The 17,340-nt window shown below is 37.8% G+C and overlaps 1 protein-coding gene and 1 non-coding gene across 2 annotated transcripts; both read right to left on the bottom strand.

Moving 5' to 3' along the window:
• Positions 1-407: 407 nt before the first annotated feature.
• Positions 408-2,134, bottom strand: LOC112720641 (LOB domain-containing protein 38). Its single transcript, XM_025771657.3, has 2 exons — positions 1,453-2,134; positions 408-1,281 (listed from the first exon to the last, which is right to left on the bottom strand). Exons 1-2 carry the CDS (start codon positions 1,634-1,636, stop codon positions 755-757), a joined length of 711 nt encoding a protein of 236 aa, XP_025627442.1. The 5' UTR covers positions 1,637-2,134; the 3' UTR covers positions 408-754.
• Positions 2,135-15,035: 12,901 nt separating this feature from the next.
• LOC112724545 (small nucleolar RNA R71) lies at positions 15,036-15,143 on the bottom strand. The gene has a single exon (XR_003163702.1). It is a non-coding gene; the product is annotated as a small nucleolar RNA R71 (small nucleolar RNA).
• Positions 15,144-17,340: the final 2,197 nt, after the last annotated feature.

The following is a 17,340-nucleotide window of genomic DNA, read 5'->3' as shown; positions in this document are numbered from 1 at the left end:
CACACAAATTGAATGGACCGCCAAAATATTTTATTTTATAGTAATTCTTTTTAATAATTAATTTTTAAATTTACAACATTGGAATTTCCTCACATGCTACCCTAGTAAAAAATAAAATAAACAATTATTTTTATGTGAAATTTGATATTAAAAAATAGTTTAATAATTTAATAAATTTAATTAAATTATTATTTACTGATTGTCAATTATCAATTCATTATCAACTTCTACTGCATGTGAATTTTTATATAAAATGAATAATGTTAATTTATATCAAGTTCTAAGCTAGAAAAGTAAAAAGCTGTAAATTCTTCCATGAATTGGGTTCATTATAATCATTCAACTTGCAGATCCATCCGTAAAGAGTTAAAAATATACAAGTGAATTCTAACACAAGTTCGTAACAATTTAAAGAACAAAATATTAATTATATTTATTAAAAATTCATGTTCCACGGTCATCACAAGACTGATTACATGTTTCATTTTTGGCAGGATAAAAAAAAAAAAAAAAAACAAACGGAGAAAGGATAACCGACGAACCATCATCTTTCTCTTTTCCGTAGAGAGAGAAATCCTGTGCCGGTATCTCGCAAAATCTCGCTGAGTTCTCAAACCCAGCAAAAACCCTCTTCCCCAAAACAAAACACAGAGAGAAAACAAAAGAAAAGTAAACCACAAAAGAGACCTCTGCTCCTTTAATTTGATTCATAAAAACATGAATCATTTATAAGAGAGGGAGGGAGAGAGAGTTCTCAAATGAAAAGGTTGAGAACTTTCCGTTCACCGCTGTGACCCCACTGATCTCCTCCAATCTCCGCCGTGGTCGTCACGGACTCCTCCGACGTCATCGACGGCGATCCCGGACGGCGCCGGTAATCGGCGATCTTCTGAAGGAAGATCGGCGTCAGACGAAGATCAAGATCAGCCGCCGTCTGGACCCTCGTCACCTCCTCCAGCCGCTTACGCTTCCCGGCGGCGCCGGCAGCAACACGTGTAGACCGTGAGCTTGTGAACCTGCAACTCGGGTTTGGATCTCGAACCTTCTTCCATATGTCACCGCACGTGACCTCTGCCTCCGATGCTTCGTCGGTGGCCACCACCGGACCCGCCGATTCCATCCCCATAAACTCCGGCGAGGGCCTCAACGTGCCTCCGCGGAGCACCGTCTCCACTGCAGCCTGGCACACGTGCCAGTTCCCTGTCCACAAAAGCCCCACAGCACCATTAACCGGATTCACGGTTCTTCCACATGCTTCAAACAGCAGTGACTGAAACAGAGCTGAATAAGAGAAAAGAAAACACAGAAGCGTTAGTTTCTTTTTTTTTTTTTTAATTTGAATAACAGATACAGAAGTCTCAATGGAGTTGACTACCAAGAGAAGTACGCAACAAATAAAAATGATAGAAGCGTTTGAAGATGGTGTGTTTTATAGAAAGGTGGTATAATTACCGGGTCTTTGGGCCTCCGGTACATTGGAAATGAAAGACATGAGGCCGGCGCGGCCGAAGAACTTGGCGACGAAGACGGTGGCGTGGCCTTGGGCCTCGGGTGTCTCGATCCACTGCAAGCAAGGGCGCAACATGCATGTCTCGCTGCAACCCTTTCGGAGAACTCGGCAACCGTTGCAACTCATGCCTCCGGGTTTCTTTTTTTTTTTTTCGGTTCTTTCTCTTTTTTTAATTTTAATTTTAATTTTGTGGTTCTATGTTGACAGCTAAGTTACCGAATTGCCCTTACATGAACACGAATTAGGAAAGGAGGGTGAGGGCAGACGAGGAACCAGGATGGGTTTCTTTCTTTTTTCTTTGGCTACAAGGAATGATGGTGGACTGGTGGAGGTTTGGGAAACAGAGGGAGGAGAGGGGTAAAATAAAGAAAGAGAGGGAATGAGAGAATGCGAATTGAGGTGCAGCTGGGATATAAATAAAGAGAAGGAAGAGGAGTGAGGTTTGGGGGTGGTTGAGTTAGATTTAACTGTGGTTGGGTTAGTGGGTAGTGTGTGCAAGTTAGTGAGAGGTAGTGCGTGAGTGTGTGTATGTCTAGTGTGTGTCTGAGAGCACTGCTGATTTTTTTTTTTGTGTGTCATCACATGCACTCATACTTCTTTTTGGGGGTGTGTTGACAGTGTTGTATGTATGGGAGGGTGAGATTCCAAGGTCTTGGGTGTGAGCGGCTCCGTGTTTCCGCGCATGGGTGTTCCTACACCGTTGGATCTCTATTTTTCATCATATCTTTCTTAAATTATTAAATAGAAGAAATTATTAAAATAATATTAAAAAGTTGACGTTGCTAACAAAAATAACTTCAAAATATATTAATAAAAAATAAGTTTTGAAAGGATTTAAAATTATGATTAAAAAAATTAAATATTAAATATATATTTTTAAAATAATTTTAGAAATTAGATTTAGATACAAATATTTGCAAACATTATTTAAAATTAAAATTTTTCCATCTTTAAATTTTGGTAATTTTAGATCAAATAAATATTTAAAAAAATTATTGTAAATGACCACTTTATTTAAAAAAAAATTCTAGACATCAATTTCTTTTGTGTATCTTCTAAATTTTTATTTAAATATTATCACAAAAATTCAAACCAAATAAATAAGTCGTTTGTTAAACATAAAATTTTTTTGTCACTTATAAAAATATAATATTTACTAGTTATTCTTGTTACATTTTTAAATCATTCAAAAATTATTTTGTCGATAATATCTTTTAGGGACTTTTTTATCAATGACTAAATCTTTTTCATGCTGAATTAGTAGTTAACTCTTCTTAAATATCTATGATGCAATTGACACAGACACAGAATACGACATGACACAGAACACGCTGACACGTGAATTTTAAAACATAAATTGCAGTGAGATTTTATATTCTTCTTGATATTAAAACATACAAAATTTTTAATTATTTTTAATGCTTTATTTTAATTATATAAAGGAATATTTATTTTTTTAACAAATAATAATATATATTATTTCTAAATTTATTTTAAGAAGACATGATAAGAATAAAATTAAACACGCTGACACGTGATGATATTTAGGTATGTCCAAACGCGTCCAGAGAAAAATTTTTTATTTTTTATTAAGACACACTTGGACACAGCAGACATCGTGCCAGACAAGTGTCGATGAGTATCGTATTCAAAATGTACTCGACACGCAGATACGATAACTCAGCAAAATGTCCATACTTCATAGTTAAATATTATCTTAATTAGTATCTAATTTTTTTTTATTAAATTGTGATTATGAGAACCGAATCAAATTTGTCAATTCAACCCTATTAATCGAAAATCAGCTACAAAGCCGTTTGATTTAAAATAAAAAACGTTTGCCAATAAACCAATAAAAAAAATCAATAAAATCTGTTTAATTTGTTTAGCAGTAAATTAGTTTAAAATAATAAATTATAAAAAATTATTTTTTTAAAAAAACTTATTTTTTTTATATATAAATACATTATTTTATTATATCTGATTCAACTCTAACTAAGTTTTAATAAAATTTATAAATTTTTAAACGTTCTGAATCTTGATAAATACTTCAATTTTCAACAAAAGTTAAGACTTAAAAATCATAAAAAAATCAACTTGAAATTTCATTCTATTAAAACAAAATTTCCTCCGACTAACAAACATGTGCATAGAAGTCGGATTTTTTACTTAAATAAATTTAAAAAAATATTTTATTTATTAAAATAAATAATTTTAAAAATAATTATAAAAATACATAGTATGTGTTATATTGTTTACAGTATAAATAAGATTAGACAGTGTGAGTGACATGTGTATATCTCGTTTATAGTGTAAACGAGATACATGTTAAATTATAACGTTTACAATGAAAACAAGATACAATAAGACAAATTTTCAACAATTATAAAAGGATGTGCAATCTTTGACATTCTCCAAATACATTTCATATCTTCTACTCTTCCGTTTTTCTTCCAAAAATAAGAAAAAATGTCCAGTAGTAGCGGATATATAGTTGTCTATGTGTATCCCAAATGTCATATGAGAAACAGTGACAATGTGGTGATATTTGAGTGTAATATTCCGTTACTATTGCGCACTCAACGAATAAGTTCCATGTCCGAGTTAAAGACTCTGATATTGAGTAAACTTGGTAGTTTAGGGAGAAAAGAGATAGAAAGGGTTGGGTATAGGTTACTAGCACAATTGGAAAACGGAATTTTTCAGTTTCGTCTATTTTGACTCCAGGACGACGAGCATGTGCGACTCATATTTGACATCCATGGGAGAATCATGGCGGAACAAGTAATGGAGCTTTTTGTCGAGGTTGGTGATGTTGGTGGCGGTGGATCCGTCTGCAGGATAGATGACCCACCTCTCGCACCACCACCGATTCATGTTGCTAGTCCAGTGGAAGACATGGACGTGGATGATGAAGACTCCGACAAAGAGTACGTTGCGGATAGCAACAATAGTGGTTCTTCTGAAGATGATGATGATGAGGAGTTTGTACCCGAGACGCCGACTGAGGCAGCAGTGCACTATGTTTTGCCTCCCCCCACCTGATTCCAGTGCTATCAGATGTACCAAGTCACTATCATGCGTTAGATCTGGACACGATGCATGATAAATCTCTGTTTTCCAACACTGGGAAAGACGATTACAAAAGCAGAGATGCAGTAATGTAGGTTGATAAACCACTATTTTGTGGTTTATCTTGTGCTAATTTGAATGGTTTTTATAAACTCTTCACTCAGTTATTCATACTATTTGCATGGTTTTACAATTTCTTCCTAGTTTTATGCTATGATTGAAAACCTGCTTCCTAAGCCTTTAATTTGTGTATATTAATTTCTCCTTTATACCAGTCGATGCCGTGATCTGTGTGTTAAGTGTTTCAGGCTTTATAGGGCAGGAATGACTTAGAGAATGGAGAGGAAGCTTGCAAAAATGGAAGGAGCACAAGAAATAAAGGAGACAACCAGCGAGAAGTGACGCGCACGCATGGCTCACGCGTGCGCGCGAAACAGAGAAAATCACAGCGACGCGTGCGCGTGCCTGACGCGTACGCGTGGAAGCAAGGACGTGTACGCGTGGAAGCGAATCTGCACAACGACGCGAGCGCGTGCCTGACGCGCACGCGTGGAAAGGAAATTCGGCCAGCGACGCGCACGCGTGATTGACGCGTACGCGTGACATGTGCGATCTGCAGAAAATTCAGAAAATGCTGGGGCGATTTCGGGCCGTGTTTTGAGCCAATTTTCGGCCCAGAAACACAGATTAGTGCCAGGAAACATGCAGAGACTGAGGGGACATTCAAACATTCTCATTACGCATAGTTTTAGTTTAGTTTTGGAATCTTAGAGAGAATACTACTCCTTCCTCTAGGTTTCCTTTGCATTCATAGTTTAGAGTTTCATGCTTTTGTTTTTGGATACTGAGAAGACTCATTACCTCCGTGGAAGTTTCATTTTTCTAGTTTGTTTTCTTACTCTTCTACATTTTATTGCCATTAACCCTATTTGGATAAGTATGTTGCATTTTGGGATTTATTAATATAAGAACCTATTTTATTTTTAATTGCTTTTTAATTATTGTTTATCATGTCTTCCTTATATTCCCTTTTTAATTCTGTGAAGTTTACAATCATGATAATGGAGTAGTTCCCCAACTTGATTGGGAGTTGATTAAAAGGAGAACCTTGAGTTGGAATACTCAAGTATTAATCCTCGCGCATAGTTGATGACTGACAACTCTAATCTCTAACTTTAATCCTTCCTAAGGAGAGGATTAAGACCTGAGGATATAGCTTATTAGTTAGTTACTTGACTTTTCCTTATTCATTAAGGAATGACCAGGTAGATCAACAACGTTTTAGGATTGTACTTGAGAAAATCCAACAAGGATAGAAATTCCAATTAATCATCTCCCGGTCAAGGCTTTTAATTGAATTAAATAAATTCTCTAGTTAATTTCCACTGCTTACTTTTATAATCATTTATTTTCCTGCTTCTCAAACTCAAAATTTCTGGGAAAACCTCTAACCAATAAGCTGCACTCTTTTGTCAACTCGTTGGGAGACGACCTGGGATTCATACTCCCAGTATTTTTAATTCTAATTTTGTGACAACCCTTTTAAATTGATAAGCGGATTTTAGCTGGTTAAGAACTGTACTTGCAACGCATTTCTTTTATTAATTTCTTAACTGGTCAATTTCTGCCTGCATCACAGGTTCTAAAGAATTACAGCATTCGCAAAAGTGTTGAGTACCGAGTGGTCGAATTAGACCGATTCAAGTACCATGTGCATTGCCGCCAAGCTGCAACTGGATGTCCTTGGAGTCTCCGTGTGGCCCTCCGATAGAACTTTGGATACTGGTGAGGTCAAGTTTAATTGTGACGTATTTACTAATTTATGATTGCTATATCTGGTATTGTTTTCAATGATGAATGTTTTATTTTGTTAGGGAGGTTCATAGGGTTGGTGTAGCGCATACATGTTTAGCACCTACCATGTTCTAAGACCATGGACAGTTGGACAGCAGCTTCATCTGTAATGTCATCCTACCATTGATACAGTCCAACCCATCCGTCAGCATCCCTGTCTTGTAGGGTGTAGTTTGGCAAAGCTATCACTTCAAACTCTCGTATATAAAGGTTTGGATGGCAAAGAAAAAGGCAATTACGTAGACATACGGGGACTGGGAGAAGTCATACAACAAGGTGTCGAAGCTGCTACAAGCACTGCAGAGTTGTTATCCCGGAACAATAAGTGAGCTCAAGGCCTTACTTTACTATGATGGGCACCTTATGGTCTGTGACTGTTGCATGCTCGACAAAGTATTCTAGGCCTTCCCGTCCTGTATTGAGACTTTCAAGCATTGCAAGCCGTTTGTTTTTGTCGATGGCATGTATTTGTATGGCAAATACGGTGGTGTGTTGCTTATTGCAGTGGCACAAGACGACAATAGCAATATCCTTCCTATTGCTTTTGAAATTGTGGAGTCTAATAGTATGGACTCATGGTCTTTCTTCCTGACTAATTTGAGACAACATGTCACCCCACAGGAAGGCCTGTTGATTATTTCTGATAGATTTTAGGTGATCAAGGATGCACTAAGGGCCGATGATAGTGGTTGATCTAGTGACAGACGCCATCGGAGGACCCTCTGCTCGTGTTGGTCCCTGCTCTGCTGTGTCAACCCTATCAATTTGTTAACAGTTGCAAGAATAACATGAATTCAATTTACAGAACATCATAACGAACTACAAATTCAGAAACACAAGCAAACCATAAAGGATGGTTACCTCGCTGCCATAGGATACATGAAAACCTGTCGGTCAGGTAGACACCACTGCAAAAATCTCTAGTATATCCAAGACATCAATAGCGGAATATAACCAGTTATGTTTGTCATGCCTCGGTGTGCTGCAAAGCACAACGAATAGTATGTCCATGCAAGCACCGTCGAACCCCAAGACAGACCACGACACGGTTGAAAGTTGGCAAGTAGTGGCAGCCACCGGAGATAGACGAGGTTGTTTGACTTGTCCGTCATCAGATAACCCCAGTCAGTAACATGATGTAACACTTCGTATACTGTTGGAGTGTCTCTAGATCAGCGGTGCTGGGCATATGTCGGACTCGGTCCCGAAGCCATGTCAACTTCAACGAGAAAGACTCCTTCCTCTACGTCCCCTGCTGCTGAGCCACTAGAGGCCTGGCACCAAGTAGTAGCTCCACCAACTCTCACGTCTCAGTGTTGTACCATCAATAGAAATCATGGAAGCACCCCCCACTGGCTCCCCGTGCACGCGTATTATTCAAACAGCAGCACATCTTTATCATTAAGGCATATCTTTCACTTAAAAACAAGTGTATATATATATGCATAACTTTTGCATCAATAAAATAGAAAATTCAGTAGCATCATCAACAAGTAAATACATATTCTATCATTAGTAACACAAGTTCATACTTTTGGTTTACCCAATGAAGTTTCAATAATGTCACCGTCAACAATTACAACGTTAAATCGTCAAACCAATCACCAATTACAGCTATAAATAAACTCAATTCCATCAATTATTCACACAAAGCAACCATAAACTATTTGTAGTTACTCATTTGATTTTATTGGCATTTATAATTTAAAACTTTTACTTTTAAAAATAAATTCCCTACCTCAATTAGCCAAAATTAAAAGGAACCGGAGGTGGAATTAAAGCGTGACGGCTGGTTGGACCACTACTAATACCACAGCAGTTTCAACCAAGATAGTAGCAACATTGCACCCCAAAACAATCGGGACAGCAGTAGCATTAGTTCCCACAGTAGTGACCATGGTTGCAGTAAAATAAAGAATTCAAATTCAATGGAATCAGAAGCAGAAACGGCTCTGAAAATTTAAGATAGAGTAGAGACTAAAATCGAATTAGAATAAGTACAATCGAATTAGACTAATATGTGTTGTTATTGTTATGAAATTCAGTAAGAAGCAAGAAGGGAATTATATAGAAGAATGAATGGTGAGGAGTGAAGGAGCATGGGTGAGTAAGGGAAGGATGAGTGTCACTGATGACCAAGAACCGACTGGTTCTTATAAACGCCGTGGTTTTGAGCCTTTTTTTTAAAAAGAAGAAAACAACGCGTAAACGCATCACCCTCACCACCCTTCCCCCAACACCCCCCTTTTGTGACATTCAGAATTGAAAAGCAAAGCTTGAAAGTTCAAAAATTAGGGTTCTAAGTTCTAACAAAAAATTAGGGTTCTGCCACCACCGTCTGTTGTTGTCGGTGCCTCCGCAGCCTCCTCCTTCCCCCTGTCTCAAACTCAGCCACTCTCTTGTAGCTCAGCATGTCGTCTGGTTGAGGGTTAGAGCTTCTTGCCGTATGTTCGTTGTCATCTTCTCCCCGCTCGTCGTCATCTCGCCGTTCGACGTCATCTATTCGTCACTCTGCTCTCTGTCGGTGGTTAGTGGCATTACTTACTGTAAGACCCAGAACTTTTGAAAAAAAAAATCCTATTTTAAACTAATTTCAAATTATATATTTAATTATAGTTTTAATTTCGGAAACTATTTTATTGAGAATAATTAAAGGCAGTTTTGATTAATTGGATTTGAAATAAATTAAGGTTTTTATCCAAACTCTATAATTATGGATTATTTTCCTATTTATAATTTAAAGTTTTAGAAATCCAAAAATAATGAAGTTTGGCTATTTAAATTAGGATTTTATCTAATTTTATAATTATTGAGTTATTCTCTATATTTAAGTTATAAAGTTAGTAGTTGTTAAATAATGAGAATTTTATATGACTTAATTTAAATACTTTATATTTTCATAATTCAATACTTTAAGTTTTAGGGATAAAGAAAATTAATTATATTACTATGTATTTTCAATTAGAGAAATTGATTAAGTATCAATTAGTATTTTTATACCACAAATAATATTTTGAAGTAATTTTAGAGATTAAATTAGTTTTTCAAATTAATACTCTATGCTCCAATTTTATTAAAATTATCGTACTCAAATTAAACCCAGAAAACCCCAATTTTATACACAAACCCTAATTTTCTACCCTAATCCACCTTCACTCTTCTCTCAGCGCCGCAGCCCCTTCCCTAAACCTTAACACTCATGACTCATTAGTTTCAGACAAAAGAAAAGAAACACAAAAGAAAAGAAAGGAAGAGGGAAAGAAGGAAAGGGGGAGGAAGAGAGGGAGATCCGAGGGTGAAGGAGCGCCGGAGCTGGTGGGCCGCACCGTTGCATTGCCTTGGCCGTCGTCAGGGAGCAGACACGCGCGGGGAGGAGAAGCCGTCACAACCGCGTCGTCGTCGCACACAAAAGGAGGAGAAGGAGAGCGACAAGGAGAAGAGGAAGGCGTCGTTGCCGTTCGCGCGTCATCTCTAGCCTGCGTCGCCACTGTTCGCGTTGTCACCTCCAGCCCACGTCGTCGCCGTTGATGTTTGCTATGCCTCCATGGAGTGCATCGCCGTCAGGAGCTAGAATGTGAGAGAGAAGAAGAGTTGTTGCGTTCTGCCGCCGCTGAAGGACCCGTTGCCGCTGGATCCGTTGCTGCTGGAGCCTTTGGCCGCCGGGCATGCCCCTGTTGCCAGTGAACGAAGCTGTTGTCACCAATAGCCACTGCCGGTAAGGGTTTTAATTTGGTTTTTGTTCCTTTTGAGTTTCTGGAAGCTTTTTCATCGCTGCTTGTTTGTTACAATCGACGGAGTTCTGGTCGCCGCTGTCGCTTGGGATGGCTGTCGGGGCTGCTGCCAAACCGGTTCAGCGGCCACCGCTGTTTCGTTCTTATTAGAGTAAGTGTTTATGTTTCGAAAACTCCTGCGTTAGTATTGTGTTATGTTTGGTTATAAACTCTGAGGTTTTGGGAACATAGGGTCGTGTTCTCAGCGTTGCATGTGACTTTTAAGTTGCTGTGTTGCTGCGGATGAGATCGGGGGCTGAGGTCTCAGTTGCCATTGGTTTCAGGCTGAGAGAAAAGAGTTCCGTTTGCGCATTTGGTTTATGATTTCGACCTATCAAGGTAGGGGCCTTTTTTAGAAACTAAACTTTATATTTCGGAGTTGCTATATATGGATATTGACGTGAGAATTGTGCTTTTAGTGATTGTATAAGTCTTATGTGTTTTTTGGTTGTTTTTGATGGATATGAATGCTTGTTTGACTGGTTGTTGTTGGGTTTTATGAAATGGAATGTTTTTGAAGTGTTTCTTTAAAGATATTTATTCTAAAGTTTTGAAATCGAGTTTAATCCGTTGGAGATTGATTTGAGTTTGAGTTGGTTTTCTGGAAATATGAAAATGGTATACACTTTTGGATTCAGCCTCATTTTGAATTGATTTGGCTTTGAACCCATTAAAGAGGGTTGCAGAATGGTTCGGTTAGGACTAGGAAAGGGTGGCAAAGTCCAAGTTTTAGGGGAGGTTGATGAGCGGATAATTTATACGCTTTTTGACATTGTTTTTAGTATGTTTTTAGTAGGATCTAGTTACTTTTAGGGATGTTTTCATTAGTTTTTATGTTAAATTCACATTTCTGGACTTTACTATGAGTTTGTGTGTTTTTCTGTGATTTCAGGTATTTTCTGGCTGAAATTAAGGGACTTGAGCAAAAATCAGATTCAGAGGTTGAAGAAGGACTGCTGATGCTGTTGGATTCTGACCTCTCTGCACTCAAAGTGGAGTTTCTGGAGCTACAGAACTCAAAATGGCGCGCTTCCAATTGCGTTGGAAATTAGACATCCAGGGCTTTCCAGAAATATATAATAGTCCATACTTTGGCCAAGAATAGATGACGTAAACAGGCGTTCAACGCCAGATTTCTACCCAAATCTGGCATCCACCGCCAGAAAAGGAGCCAAAACCAGAGTTGAACGCCCAAACTGGCACAAAAGCTGGCGTTCAACTCCAAGAAGGACCTCTACACGTGCAACACTCAAGCTCAGCCCAAACACACACCAAGTGGGCCCAGGAAGTGGATTTATGCATCAATTACTTACTCATGTAAACCCTAGTAGCTAGTTTATTATAAATAGGACCTTTTACTATTGTATTAGGTATCTTTTGATCAGCTTTTGATCTTTGATCAGTTATGCTATCTTAGATCACGTTTTAGGGGGCTGGCCATCTCGGCCATGCCTGGACCTTTCACTTATGTAATTTTAACGGTAGAGTTTCTACACTCCATAGATTAAGGTGTGGAGCTCTGCTGTTCCTCAAAGATTAATGCAAAGTACTACTGTTTTCTATTCAATTCATCTTATTTCGCTTCTAAGATATCCATTCGCACCCAAGAACGTGATGAAGGTGATGATTATGTGTGACGCTCATCACCATTCTCCCCTATGAACACGTGACTGACAAACACCTTTGTTCTACATGAAATAAGCTAGAATGAATATCTCTTAGATCTCCTAACCAGAATCTTCGTGGCGTAAGCTAGAATGATGGCGGAATTCAAGAGAATCCGGAAAGTATAAACCTTGTCTGTGGTATTCCGAGTAGGATTCAATGATTGGATGACTGTGACGAGCTTCAAACTCGCGAGTGCTGGGCGTTAGTGACAGACGCAAAAGGAGGGTGAATCCTATTCCAGCATGATCGAGAACCGACAGATGATTAGCCGTGCTGTGACAGAGCATGTGAGCATTTTTTCACTGAGAGGAGGGGATGTAGCCACTGACAACGGTGATGCCCTTGCATAAAGCCAGCCATGGAAATGAGTAAGACTGATTGGATGAAGATAGCAGGAAAGCAGAGGTTCAGAGGAACGAAAAGCATCTCCATTCGCCTATCTGAAATTCCTACCAATGAATTACATAAGTACCTCTATCCCTATTCTATTATTTATTATTCGAAAACATCATTATCAATTTATATTTGCCTGACTGAGATTTGCAAGGTGACCATAGCTTGCTTCATACCAACAATCTCCGTGGGATTCGACCCTTACTCACGTAAGGTATTACTTGGACGACCCAGTGCACTTGCTGGTTAGTTGTATCGAAGTTGTGAACCATGGTATTGGCACCAAGTTTTTGGCGCCGTTGCCGGGGATTGTTCGAATTTGGACAACTGATGGTTCATCTTGTTGCTCAAATTAGGTAACTTTCTTTTCGTTTTCTTTTCAAAAATTTTTCAAAAATATTTCAAAAATTTCTCATCTGTTTTCGAAAAAAAAAAAAAAAATAAAAATGTTTTCAAAAATATATTTTTCTTCAGAATTTTTAAGAATGAATTCTAGTGTTTCATGATGATTTGTTGAATCCTGGCTGGCTGTAAGCCATGTCTAATCTTTTGGACTGGGGATTTCAACTTACCATCACAAAAGAAGAAATTCTCACACACTTAGTTGCTTTATACATGAAAAGTATCAATATCTGCTGAAGCTTGGCTGACCATTGGCCATGTCTAGTGTTTTGGACTGGAGCTTTCATTGAAAGCTTGGCTGGCTAGTGAGCCATGTCTAATTCCTGGACTGAAGCTTTAGACTAACATGGCAAGATTCCTGGAATTCATATTAAAAATTTTGGAATCCTTATTTTTCTTTTTTAAATAATTTTCGAAAAAAAAACCAAAAAAATTAGAAAATCATAAAAATCAAAAATATTTTTCTGTTTCTTGTTTGAGTCTTGAGTCATATTATAAGTTTGGTGTCAATTGCATATGCATCTTGCATTTTTCGAAAATATCATGCATTCATAGTGTTCTTCATGATCTTCAAGTTGTTCTTGGTAAGTCTTCTTGTTTGATCTTGATGTTTTCATGTTTTGTGTCTTTTCTTGTTTTACATGTGCATTTTTCGTTTCTTAGAGTCTAAACATGAAAAATTTCTAAGTTTGGTGTCTTGCATGTTTTCTTTGCATTAAAAATTTTTTCAAAAATATGTTCTTGATGTTCATCATGACATTCATAGTGTTCTTGGTGTTCATCTTGACATTCATAGCATTCTTGCATGCATCACATGTTTTGATCTAAAAATTTCATGCATTGCATCTTTTTAGTGTTTTTCTCTCTCTCATCATAAAAATTCAAAAATCAAAAAAATATCTTCCCCTTTTTCTCTCATCAAATTCGAAAATTTGAGTTGACTTTTTCAAAAATTTTTAAAATCAAGTTGTTTCTTATGAGTCAAATCAAAATTTCAATTTGAAAATCTTATCTTTTTCAAAAATCTTTTTCAAAAATCAAATCTTTTTCAAATTTCTTAGTTATTTTCGAAAATTTCAAAAATATTTTTCAAAAATCTTTTTCTTAATTTTACATAAAATTTTCGAAAATAACAATAACAATTAATGTTTTGATTCAAAAATTTCAAGTTTGTTACTTACTTGTTAAGAAAGATTCAAACTTTAAGTTCTAAAATCATATCTTGTGATTTTTTGTAAATCAAGTCATTAATTGTGATTTTAAAAATCAAATCTTTTCAAAACTAATTTCTATCATATCTTTTCTAAAATATCTTCTTATCTTTTTCAAAAATTTGATTTCAAAATATCTTCTCTAACTTCCTAACTTCTTATCTTTTCAAAATTGGTTTTCAAAATTTGTTTCAACCAACTAACTAACTTTTTGTTTGTTTCTTAACTTTTTCAAAACTACCTAACTAACTCTCTCTCTCTCATTTTCGAAAATATCTTCCCCTTTTTTCAAAATTTCTTTTTAATTTATTAATTATTTTAATTTTTTATTTTTAAATCTTAATTTTCGAAAATTACTAACATTTTTCAAAAACTATTTTCAAAAATCACTAACTCTTTTTCAAAAACTATTTTCGAAAATTCCTTCTCTCTCATCTTATTCTATTTATTTATTCATCTACTAACATCTCATCTCACATCTCTGCCATCCTCACAGTTGTGCTTCTTCCATTATATTACATTCTTTGTCTCCCCCTCTTCTTTTACTCACACAGGGATCCCTATACTGTGGTATAAAGGATCTCTATTATTATTATTTTTCTGTGCCCTCTTCTTTGTCATATGAGCAGGAGCAAGGATAAAAACATTCTTGTGGAAGTAGATCCAGAACCTGAAAGGACTCTAAAAAGGAAATTAAGAGAAGCTAAAATACAACAATCCAGAGATAACCTTTCAGAAATTTTCGAACAGGAAGAGGAGATGGCAGCCGAAAATAATAATAATGCAAGAAAGATGCTTGGTGACTTTACTGCACCTAATTCCAATTTACATGGAAGAAGCATCTCCATTCCTGCCATTGGAGCAAACAACTTTGAGCTGAAACCTCAATTAGTTTCTCTGATGCAGCAGAACTGCAAGTTTCATGGACTTCCATCTAAAGATCCTTTTCAGTTCTTAACTGAATTCTTGTAGATATGTGATACTGTTAAGACTAATGGAGTAGATCCTGAAGTCTACAGGCTCATGCTTTTCCCTTTTGCTGTAAGAGACAGAGCTAGATTATGGTTGAATTCTCAACCCAAAGACAGCCTGAACTCTTGGGATAAGCTGGTCACGGCTTTCTTAGCCAAGTACTTTCCTCCTCAAAAGCTGAGCAAGCTTAGAGCTGATGTTCAAACCTTCAGACAGAAAGAAGGTGAATCCCTCTATGAAGCTTGGGAAAGATACAAACAGTTGACCAAAAAGTGTCCTTCTGACATGCTTTCAGAATGGACCATCCTGGATATATTCTATGATGGTTTATCTGAGCTATCAAAGATGTCACTGGACACTTCTGCAGGTGGATCCATTCACCTAAAGAAAACGCCTGCAGAAGCTCAAGAACTCATTGACATGGTTGCTAATAACCAGTTCATGTACACTTCTGAAAGGAATCCTATGAGTAATGGGACGCCTATGAAGAAGGGAGTTCTTGAAGTTGATACTCTGAATGCCATATTGGCTCAGAATAAAATATTGACTCAGCAAGTCAATATGATCTCTCAGAGTCTGCATGGAATGCAAGCTGCATCCAACAGTACTCAAGAGGCTTCTTATGCAGAAGAAGCTTATGATCCTGAGAACCCTGCAATAGCAGAGGTAAATTACTTAGGTGAACCTTATGGAAACACCTATAACTCATCATGGAGAAATCATCCAAATTTCTCATGGAAGGATCAAAAGCCTCAACAAGGCTTTAATAATGGTGGAAGAAACAGGTTTAGCAATAGCAAGCCTTTTCCATCATCCACTCAGCAACAGACAGAGAACTCTGAACAAAATGCTTCTAATTTAGCAAATCTAGTCTCTGATCTGTCCAAGGCCACTGTGAGTTTCATGAATGAAACAAGGTCTTCCATTAGAAATTTGGAAGCACAAGTGGGCCAGCTGAGTAAAAGGATCACTGAAATCCCTCCCAGTACTCTCCCAAGCAATACAGAAGAGAATCCAAAAGGAGAGTGGAAGGCCATTGACATAAGCAAAATGGCCGAACCCAATGAGGGAGAGGAGGACGTGAATCCCAAGGAGGAAGACCTCCTGGGACGTCCAGTGGTCAATAAAGAGCTTCCCTCTGAGGAACCAAAGGACTCTGAGGCTCATCTAGAGACCATAGAGATTCCATTGAACCTCCTTATGCCCTTCATGAGCTCAGATGAGTATTCCTCTTCTGAAGAGAATGAGGATGTTACTGAAGAGCAAACTGCCAAGTTTCTTGGTGCAATCATGAAGCTGAATGCCAAATTATTTGGCATTGATACTTGGGAAGTTGAGCCTCCCTTGTTAAGTGATCTGGATCAACTGACATTGCCTCAGAAGAGACAGGATCCTAGAAAGTTCATAATACCTTGTACCATAGGCACCATGATCTTTAAGGCTCTATGTGACCTTGGTTCAGGAATAAACCTCATGCCCCTCTCTGTAATAGAGAAACTGGGAATCTATGGGGTGCAAGCTGCTAAAATCTCATTAGAGATGGCAGACAGTTCAAGAAAACAGGCTTATGGACAAGTAGAGGACGTGTTAGTAAAGGTTGAAGGCCTTTACATCCCTGCTGATTTCATAGTCCTGGATACTGGAAAGGAAGAGGATGAATCCATCATCCTAGGAAGACCTTTCCTAGCCACAGCAAGAGCTGTGATTGATGTTGACAGAGGTGAATTAGTCCTTCAATGGAATGAGGACTCTCTTGTGTTTAAAACTCAAGGATCTCCCTCTGCAACCATGGAGAGGAAGCATGAAAAGCTTCTCTCAAAGCAGAGTCAACTAGAGCCCCCACAGTCAAACTCTAAGTTTGGTGTTGGGAGGCCACAACCAAACTCTAAGTTTGGTGTTGAACTCCCATATCCAAACTCTAAGTTTGGTGTTGGAGAGTCTCAACAAAGCTCTGCACATCTGTGAGGCTCCATGAGAGCCCACTGTCAAGCTATTGACATTAAAGAAGCGCTTGTTGGGAGGCAACCCAATTTTTATTTATCTAACTATATTTCTCTTAGTTATATGTCTTTGTAGGTTCATGATCATGTGGAGTCACAAAATAAATATAAAAATTGAAAACGGAATCAAAAACAGCAGAAGAAAAATCACACCCTGGAGGAGCATCTGTCTGGCGTTCAGCGCCAAAACAGAGCATGGTTCTGGCGCTGAACGCCCAAAATGGGCAGCATCCTGGCGCTGAACGCCCAGAACAAGCATGGTTCTGGTGTTCAACGCCAGAAATGGCACACAAATGGGCGTTGAACGCCCAAAATGGCCACCAACCTGGCGCTAAACGCCCAGAGTTGTGTGTAAAGGCATTTTTACATGCCTAATGGGTGCAGGGATGTAAATCCTTGAACACCTCAGGATCTGTGGACCCCACAGAATCCCCACCTACCTCCACTCACTTCTTCTTACCACTCTCTTTCACACAACCCCATAAACA

The sequence above is a fragment of the Arachis hypogaea genome, chromosome 11 (assembly GCF_003086295.3).
Source record: "Arachis hypogaea cultivar Tifrunner chromosome 11, arahy.Tifrunner.gnm2.J5K5, whole genome shotgun sequence".
NCBI lineage: Eukaryota > Viridiplantae > Streptophyta > Magnoliopsida > Fabales > Fabaceae > Arachis > Arachis hypogaea.
The sequence above is the reverse complement of the archived record's forward strand: the minus strand, read 5'-3'. Positions and strand labels throughout refer to the sequence as shown.

Bases quoted from the DNA above. Each gene is read 5' to 3' on its own strand.
- LOC112720641 (XM_025771657.3), bottom strand. From the start codon at position 1,636: ATGAGTTGCAACGGTTGCCGAGTTCTCCGAAAGGGTTGCAGCGAGACA. The intron at 1,282-1,452 runs GTAATTATACCA...TCTCTTATTCAG, and splicing joins ACCGGAGGCCCAAAGACCCG to CTCTGTTTCAGTCACTGCTG.